At 47.4% G+C, this 9,245-nt stretch overlaps 2 protein-coding genes across 6 annotated transcripts in view; both read left to right on the top strand.

Moving 5' to 3' along the window:
• LOC119322805 (histone acetyltransferase MCC1-like) overlaps positions 1 to 4,048 on the top strand; it is a 10,226-nt gene extending 6,178 nt beyond the window's left edge. For 3 of the 5 annotated variants that reach the window (XM_037596328.1, XM_037596325.1, XM_037596327.1), the window contains one exon: positions 3,680 to 4,048. In XM_037596328.1, coding sequence (XP_037452225.1) covers positions 3,680 to 3,875 — 196 coding nt within the window. In that variant the 3' untranslated portion in view covers positions 3,876 to 4,048. The remainder of the gene's footprint in view (positions 1 to 3,679) is intronic. The other 2 variants (XM_037596329.1, XM_037596326.1) reach the window with 1 other exon arrangement.
• A 973-nt stretch (positions 4,049 to 5,021) lies between these two features.
• LOC119320287 (F-box/LRR-repeat protein At1g06630-like) lies at positions 5,022 to 7,191 on the top strand. The gene is made up of 3 exons (XM_037594406.1): positions 5,022 to 6,210; positions 6,295 to 6,447; positions 6,547 to 7,191. Exons 1-3 carry the CDS (start codon positions 5,239 to 5,241, stop codon positions 6,835 to 6,837), a joined length of 1,416 nt encoding a protein of 471 aa, XP_037450303.1. The 5' UTR covers positions 5,022 to 5,238; the 3' UTR covers positions 6,838 to 7,191.
• The last annotated feature ends 2,054 nt before the right edge of the window (positions 7,192 to 9,245 follow it).

The following is a 9,245-nucleotide window of genomic DNA, read 5'->3' as shown; positions in this document are numbered from 1 at the left end:
GTACATGAAGAGAAGAAGAAATTTTCAGAGAGCTCATCCAAAAAAACTTGAGAAAAAGCATGATCAGCTGGGCCATAAACACCAATAATTTCCCATAGACAGTTGAGATCATAGTGGCAAAGAACCATACAAGAGAGCCGGAATCACAGGCAACAAAATCAAAGACATCTAGCTTAGCACCTATGAGGACCCCACCAGAATGGCCAGAGGTCGGAAGCCACTTCTAAATAAAACGACCAGAGCCACCAATAGATGAAAGATCAGAAGCAGAGAAACACGATTTAATGGTCTCTTGCATGCAAATAATATCAATGTTAGAATCACGCACGCCGAAACCACACATATTCCAGAAGAGGATCTTCATTTGAAAGATAAAATTTTAATACGAAGGCTCGACATCGACGGGGCCAGCAAGGAACCATTTTTCTTCCTACGAGTTTTACCAGTAGCTACTGGATGGCCGCAATCATCCAGGGAAGTAGAAACCCAGAGCCACCCCAGCTTCCAGAACAGGAATGGAAGAAGGCGAGGGTGGCACGACATTCCCAATAGCATCTGTCAAAGGTGAGGGAGCAGCCAAAATACACGCTTTCGCCAAAGAAGCTTGCGCCAGCTTGTTAGCACGAATAATAGACAACACCGTAGACGGATCAACAAAAGAAGAGCCCAACAAAACACCCGAGTCTAACGCAACCTCAAGGAAATGGGAATCAGGATAATCAGGAAGCATTAAGAATTTTGGGGAATAGATCGGGGTAGTACTTACCATGCCTAATTTCTTCTCAGCAGCACGCCGCTCCGCACGCACCAGCATAGATTCCCCCAAATCACGAGCACATGAGCTCTTTTGGGCGGTGGAAACCGGAGTCTTGACCGTTGCCGAACAAGAGGAGGGAGTAACAAGCAGCTCAGCAACATCCACTTTATCAGCTAATCCCATGTCATTGTCAAGGCTGCGAAATAGTCCAACATCAGATTGCTTTGACGCGCTCGACATCCTAGAGCGCGGGGAGAATTTCTTTACAGTTTTTTACGGCCTAGACGCCAGCACAACCACCTCAGGGCTAGAGTTCTCATGATCAGGCAAATCTTCAATCCCATTTGAGACGACGAAGGAATACTGGTCGGAAGGTTTGAGCACACAGCAGAAGCCAGAGGACTGCTCCATCCCTAGGAACAGAAGGTGTAGGCAGTGCACAAGCAGCCACAACAGCAGGCGCATCTTTGGCCGCAACATCTCTCGATGCGCGATTTGGGTACATCAATTGCAACTTAGGCCCAAGAGCATCCCACTCTTGCTTGGAAAACGCCGGACCCAATTCATCTCCATCCATCAAACCTTCTGATCTTCACGGGGTGGCGGAGAAGCAGCACGGGGAACCTGAGAAGCAGCCTGGCCCTCCACCCCGACATTGATACGATATAGTTTGGAGGCTGGGAACACCTCAATAAAACCACACACATGATAGGAGCCTGGCATTAGATCTGTGACCGAACAGGGCCCCAACCGAGACAAGGATTCTTCATCAATAGAGATAGGATCCCACAGGCGCCACATCCATCCTTTCATCCTCCTGCGCCCATTGCTTGCAGCTCCGTTCTTCCTCGTGAAGCCAAGGCGGTTGCGTGCCTCACGCGTCCCGCTCCTTCGCCGCCTGCTCACGCTCAAGCTTGGCCCGCAACTCCGCCTCATAAGCCATCGGATCAGCACTAGTATCCCTAGATCCATCGAGCCCACGCTTGCTGTTGGTATTGCTGTCGCCAGGGGAGTCGCGGGACTGATCCATGGCCACAACGACAATGAAGGATCAGAGGAGGGGTGGGGGAGGAGGAAGGAAGACACTCGATCGAGGAGCGAAAAAAAGGATCTGGCCTTGCGAATATAAACGACAGAAGCTGGAAACCCGAAAGAGAGGTCCGAGCAAACCTTGAGCAGCCATAAGTACCCACAAAACGGATGGGCAACCCTTGAGCAGCCATAAGTACCAACAAAACGGATGGGCAGGCTGAACAGGGGCATGGGCCTCTAGAGAAGGCCGCAACCAGCCCAAGCCCAACAGGGAGAGGGGGGAAGTTAGAAGAGAACAGAACAGGTGGAGAGGGCACCGGGCCCCTACCTGGCCCACAATGCTCCTCGCTGAGCCCAGACCAGCACACACCTCGGATTCCCCTAGGGTAACCACGACAGCCTCAGCCGCCATCGCGAGTGACGGCGTCGCCGCCCCCATTTCTGAAACCGGCGGAGCTTCAGACACCATAGAGAAGGAAGAAGAGGGAGATGGCGGAGATCGAGAGGAGCCGAGACAAAACACCGAGGAGGCTAGGAGAAGGAGCAAGGGAAAGCAGCTTACGCGCGATGAGAACGAGGTGGCACCTCTGCCCAGCCCGACACCCGACGCGCCGCCAACCCTCCCCCCTCCAAGGAGCAAACTTGCGGATCCGCCCCCAGGCCACCCAAAAAGAGCACGCACCGCCCCCGCAGGCGGAACTGGAGACAGATGAGGTTTCATCCGGATCTAACGCCCAAAAATTGTTGGAAATTGGACCAAGAGGGGAACACGAGGGTGACCGGAAGAGCCGAGATGGGGAAGGAAGAGAAGTAGGGGGAGGGGAGAGGGGAGAGGAGCACAAGCCACGGGGAGTAGAGCAGGGAGCCACGGCCATCGACGAGCAAAGAGGGGCCGAGGGCGAGAAGGTCACCGGAGGAGGGAGGAGAGGAGGGGGGAGCCATCTCCGGTTCCCTTGCCCCATGTTCAAAGAAACAGCTACTATTCAGGGATTTGCCTCCCCACTGTAGAATCTCCAACTGTAGTACGATCACGATTCCTGATGTCCACACTACTCCATATACATGAGTGCTCAACTGTAGCCTTGTATTGCATTGTCCAGATCATTCTTGATTTTCCCCCACCTTTTGTGAACTCACATCCAAGGCTAAAACATGGCTTGTGCCCTTGCGTAGTGAACTAACCTTGCTCAAGAACGCTTTGATTCCTATTGCTCCTGTTCCTGCAAGCATATGGTGATATTTCCTGAAGAATGACCTGTGGCACCAAGTACTTGACAAAACTACGGTCATTAGACTAGTCTCTTTCCTAGTCAAATATGAAACTATATGAGTTTCCTGTTAGACTAAATTTTGATTCTTCCTTTGCTTGTTTCTATTCCCTCTGACCATGAATATAGATAACTTTGGTCATTGACATGATCTTCAAAACACTTTGACCATTAATTTCTGTTTCAAAACTACATTGCTTCAGACAAAAACCAAAGTATGACTGACAGTATGTTTCATGAGGGATCTAGCTGTGTCAATTCAATATTTTGTTGATGTTTGTAATTGTCTCATTGTTGACAATCAAACCTAAATTTGTTTGGACTGGGACAGATTCTTGAACTGCTTATATTTGGATCGGGGCGTGCATGTTAAAATTTTCAGATATGGATATTAGTCAATGTCTTGGTTTATTAGCAATTCAGCATCAGTCAAATGTAAATTGTTGTAATAAAATGAAATCAACTCGTGGCCTAAACAACCCTTTGACATCAAATCCAGTGCGGAGGAATTTATTTATAGTTTGCAGACGTTTTCTGTTGTCAAACTTTCTCACGGTTTTAGTAGCATCATCATGCCTGTGTGTAAAATGGAGTACTAATAACGCACGACAATCTTGTGCAGGGAGATTGTAACTTCATTTGTTGTTGACTTCAGGGCTTTCCTAAAGATGCTGGTTGGCAAGATCTGGAGCAAAGAGGAAAAGAGTATCCCGAGATGGTCCCGTTGTAAGGAATCAACCACTCTATTGACCTCACAGAATAATAATAGTAATAATAAAAGGATCATAGCTGCTGAAGATTCAAGATGTCATGTGTAATTTTTGGTGTGAGCGATGCGATGTTATTGTTTTCGTGGAAACATCAGCTCTTGCAATGTTGTTGTACCCTTGCCAATACATTAACAAACCAGGTATATAATTTCTGAGATAGCCATAGCCATGTCTTGTAAAAAGAGGACAATAAAATGAAGAAAATAAATGTCACCTGCTTAGCTTGTTGGAACACTGGATGGTCATATGCATTTACATTTACAATCATGCGCTGTTTAGGCACATCGGCTCTGGCTTTCATATTTCCTCTGGAAGATTAATATCATACTTTCCTAATTCAAAAAAGACTTCAGTATTAGTACTCGTATTTTATATGTGAACATAGAATTACTACCTCCATACCAATACCAAAATATAAGACGTTTTTGTAGGCTAACCTGCAAAAACGTCTTATATTTTGATATAGAGGTAATATCAAGTTATTTGTTCTTTTGTGGGGAAAAGGTCTTAGTAAGTTGATGTTGTTGGCGTAGCAGTCTTGTCACCAAAGATATACCACTGGATCTGTATTAGAAAAATGTTTCTGATGGTATGACTTTGAAGTCACATTATTCTGTATGTTATCGGTCTAATTCATGGTCAAAGTTAAATCTCATAAAGGGTGACCTCATAAACTTGAACCGCAGGAGTATTGAATGAGGCAGGGAATGTAACTGAAAATGTAGGCATCGAATGGGTAACTGGTGGCAATGTTGTATCTCTGTCAATAACTCGCGCAATAAACATCTTCTGCCTTCTGGCGGCAGAATTGACTCCACGATTTTTGCCATCTTCAGTGCGATTGCAATACGTTCAATACGAGCAACCAGCAGGAGCAGATGGATTTTCAAAGTTCAAGGACCCCCCATAGCCGGGGTGGCATTTTGTAAAACTGCCATGGCAATTTTTTAAATCTGCAGGGAGGTTAACATTTCCCAAGTTCAAACGAGTCCAGCAACCGAACGAGGTGGCTTCGTGATCCAGGTGAGCGCTGCAGCCGAGAGTCCAAACCGAGCCCAACCCAAAACTAGCGTCCAAAACCAAGGTGCGCCGCAGCGGAAACCTTTTTGTTTGTACGCGTGCCTGCCTTGCCAAAAACAAAAGGGAAATTTCTCCGCAGCCGCACCATCCCCGGACTGGATAAAGAGAAACCCCCACGCGCTGCGCACGGCCGCGACGCGGAAACCAAGCCAGAAACCCACCGATTTTGGCGATTTGTTCGTCACGCCGGCCATTCCCGCTCGCCGCCACGGCACGCAATGACGGCTAGCCACCCTCGGTGAGAAGCCATTAAAGCAGCCGCGCCTCGGTTCCGACGCCGCCGCCTTCGATTCGCTCCGAGAAAAACCCTCTTCCGATCGCCGGGGGCGCCATGCGCACCAAGCACTTGATACCCAACCACGCCGCGGGTCTCACCTACGCGAACGCCTACGCCGCCGCCCGCGAGGGCCACGGCGGCGGCGGCGTCGACCCGTTCGAGGCCTTCCCCGACGCGGTGCTCGGGCTGATCGTCTCCAAGCTGCCCTTCAGGTCCGCCGTCGCCTCCTCCGCCATCTCGCGCCGGTGGCGCGGCGCGGTGGCCGCCGCGCCTGCGCTCGACCTCGACTTCGCCGCGGCGTTCCCCGCCGCGCCACGCCGCAGGGCGGCATTCGCGGCCGCTGCCGCCGCCGCGCTCGCGGGCTCGCGGCGCCACCCGCTCCGCCGCCTCCGCCTCGCGCTCGACGGCTTCTTCGACCAGGCCTTCGCCGCCTCCGCGGCCAGCCACGTCGCCTCCTGGCTCGCCGCCGCCGCGGCGCGAGGCGTCGAGCAGCTGGAGCTCCACCTCCCTCGCTCCCGCCTCGCCGTGATCCCTCCCTCCCTCCTCGCCTGCACCGACCTCACGTCGCTCACCCTTCGCCTCGACCACAACGCCCTTCCGCTCCCTTCCCTCTGCCTCCTCACCCGCCTCTCCCGCCTTCACCTCGCCTCCGTCTCGCTCGTTGGCTGCGGTGACTTCTTCGAAGACCTCTGCTCTCACTGCACGCAGCTCAGCTGCCTGATCCTTGAACAGTGCCACATCGGTGCACTCCGACTAGCCGGCGCGCCGCAGCTTTGCTCGCTTGACATCGCCAGCTGTTCGTGGACGGAGCAGTCGTCTATTGCCATTGCTGAGATGCCGGCGTTGCGCACTCTCCGCTACTCGGGTGCGATGGCGAACAGACACATGATTAATGGCGCCGATTCCTTGGACGAAGTCGTTCTGGCCATTGAGAAGCCACAAGCTCTCCTGGAGCCTAATCTCAGAGAGCTGCTTGCGTTGGTTGGAAACGTACGGAGCCTAGTGCTTTCGCCCTGGTGTATTGAGGTATATTATACGGAACTTCTTCATCTTGTGAAGTAATAATTGATGTTTCAGAAATCTAACCACCTAGATGTGGATAATTTGAAGCAATTTTCTCATCCTGAGGAATGGTCCAAGGTGCGGCTGGACAAGGTGAGACGGTTGGCATGCATAATAGAGAGGAGGGAAGAAGGTGCTTTGTCCATTGCACCATTGCTTACGAGTTGCCCCAATGTGCAAGAACTTTCTGTGTCGGTCGTGGTGAGATAGACATACTTGAGTTCTTCTATCTACTATTGTGGTAACTCTGCTCCAATGAAATGATGTTAATGCCGATGATGTGATTGCTTGTTGTTGCAGCCATCGCAGTCCAAGCGGAGACGGTGCAGCGACAGTGAAGTTCAGTATCGTGTTATTGGTGGTAGAGGGATGATCGTCAGGAATCTCAGGGAAATTAGGATGGAGTACATTGATGAGAGCAAGAGTGGATTGGATCTGGTTAAGCTTCTGCTCAAGAAGGCGCAGATGTTGGAGATGATGACAATTGTGCCTTCCATGGATGGCCTTGAGCAGGCCAAGTTCAGGCGCAGGGTGTTGAAGTTCAGAAAAGCTTCCAAGAATGTCAACATCCAGTTTTGTGCCACTGCATGATGGAATGGTTGTGTGTTAATCACTGAAGTCTCATGTTCAGTCCGTGAAGGAAGAAGTGGCTTGCCTGTCATCAGTGAGGCTCTTCCAGTCCTGTTCCGGGCACTTCTAAGATCTAACTTGTCACAGAGCTGCTAACTGCCATTTTAATTCATTGCCGAGCTTCATTTAGTTTTGAAAATTTCCTAATTCTTGGTGAACTTTAGCTTTGTTGGATACAGATACCTAGTTTTATGACAAGTTAATTTGAAGAAGCGTGTTGCTATGGATCTGTTTGGCCTAGATGAATATTATCTGATGGTATAATTTGTAAGGCACCTCGAACCAGCATTGTGTTCTTGGTGCCTTATTAACCCAGTTGTTTGAACTTGTTTATTTGCATGCATATGTCTTATGTTTGATGCACAGGAGGATTCATATTGTCACTATTTGCATTCATATTGTCAGTATTTGCATTCATATTCTCTTGGTGACTAGCCCAATTATATGCTAGATGCACAGGAGGATGTAGAGAAGTTTGATGGCATCCAGCTGTTGACCTTTGAAGGCATTAGCTGCTGTCATATCAGCTCCAGAAATGTCGTTATACTCTAGAAATGTCTGGTTGTGATATCTGGCTTGGCTAACTTTTATCTGAAATTTATCCACGCCAAAAAAAAAAAACTTGATATCTGGAATTCATTTCTTCAATATTTTTTCCTTCACAAGTTATGGTGCAAATGGTATGATTTTTCATTTTTCGTCAACAGGCCACGCGAGAATCAGCCAGAACCGATTTATACATAACTGATATCCAACAGGTTGAAAGGTTTACTTCAAGAAATATATAACAAAAAAAAAAATCTTCAACCCAGAGTTCCGGGACGAATGACTATATACCTGGCCATCCGTCGGGCTGGCTGGGCTTCAGGCAGGCCTAACAAAGCCCGAAGTAGAAAGCCTAGGTCCGGTCCCGGCCTGGCCTGGCCGTCAGGGCTAGAATTTAGGCCCAAGCCTGGCCCATCACTGGAAAAGCCTGCTGGGCCTTGGGCTGGGCCTCTTCCCTAAATCACAAATATGGCAGGCCCTGGCCCGACCTTCGGGCTAAAAACCTAGGACCAGGCCCGGACTACGGGCAAGATCGGGCTGGGTCAGGTCAGACTTTTTCGGGCCAGGTTGGGTCGGGCCAGGTATAACTACTGATAATATGTTAGTGACTTATGTATGTTTCCATGCGATAAATAAGGCAAATCCTAAACGGCGCCCGTTGCGCCCGTTTCTTCGCTGCACGCAAACGGGCGCATACCCCCCGAGCCAGGCTGGGCCGGCCCATTTCTTCTTTTTCTGTTAAAACTGCATCAATCAAAAGAGAGTGATTGCGGTGGTTCGAACTTCAGCGCAGTTACCACTAGGCAAAGAACCACTTGCTGTTTGCAAACCTATTTTCCCTCTTTTATTTCTCCAGGTCGCGAGATTTTTTCTCCTTTTTCCTGCTCTTTTTTCATTTTTCATTTCTTTATTCCTTTTTCTTTTTTTCGTAAATGTGCAATTTTTTTATTCAAATTTGATGAACCTCTATCAAATCGATGAACTTTTTTTAAAATTCGATGAAAATTTTCAAATTCCATGATTTTTTTAAAACGTGAACAATAATTGAGAACCTGAACAAAAAATTATATACGATGAGCGATTTTCAAATATACACCGAACATTTTTTCGGTGTACGATGAACAATTTTTAACTACACAGCGAACATTTTTGTGATATACATTTAAATAATATAAAACATATTTATACATTCTTTTGATATAAGATGAACAACTTTTATACATTGAACATTTTTGTAATATAATCTGAACAATTTTTATATTATGACCATGAGGTCATGGGTTCAAGTCCTGGAAACAGCCTCTTACAGAAATGTAGGGAAAGGCTGCGTACTATAGACCCAAAGTGGTCGGACCCTTCCCTGGACCCTGCGCAAGCGGGAGCTACATGCACCAGGTTGCCCTTTTTTTAATCTGAACAATTTTTAACTACACATTAAACAATTTTGTGATATGCGCTGAAAAACCATTTAAATACCCATTGAACATTATTCTTATGTACACTGAACAATTTAAAATTGTGAACAAAATTTTAAAAAGTGAATAAATTTGGAAAACTATGAACACATTTTGAAATCACGAACAAAAAACAAAAAATACATTTTTTTTAAAATTCCATGAACTTTTTTCAATTTCAATGAACTTTTTGTAGATTTCGATGAACCTTTCCTAGATTTTGATGAACTTTTTTCAAATTCGATGATTTGTTTTCAAATTTGATGAACTTTTTCCAACTTTGATGAACTTTTTTTTTCAAATTCGATGAACATTTTTCAAATTCGTTGAACTTTTTTTAAATTCGAACAAACTTTTTTGATATTAATG

The sequence above is a fragment of the Triticum dicoccoides genome, chromosome 6B (genome assembly GCF_002162155.2).
Source record: "Triticum dicoccoides isolate Atlit2015 ecotype Zavitan chromosome 6B, WEW_v2.0, whole genome shotgun sequence".
Taxonomy (NCBI): domain Eukaryota; kingdom Viridiplantae; phylum Streptophyta; class Magnoliopsida; order Poales; family Poaceae; genus Triticum; species Triticum dicoccoides.
This window is presented reverse-complemented; position numbering and strand designations above follow the sequence as displayed.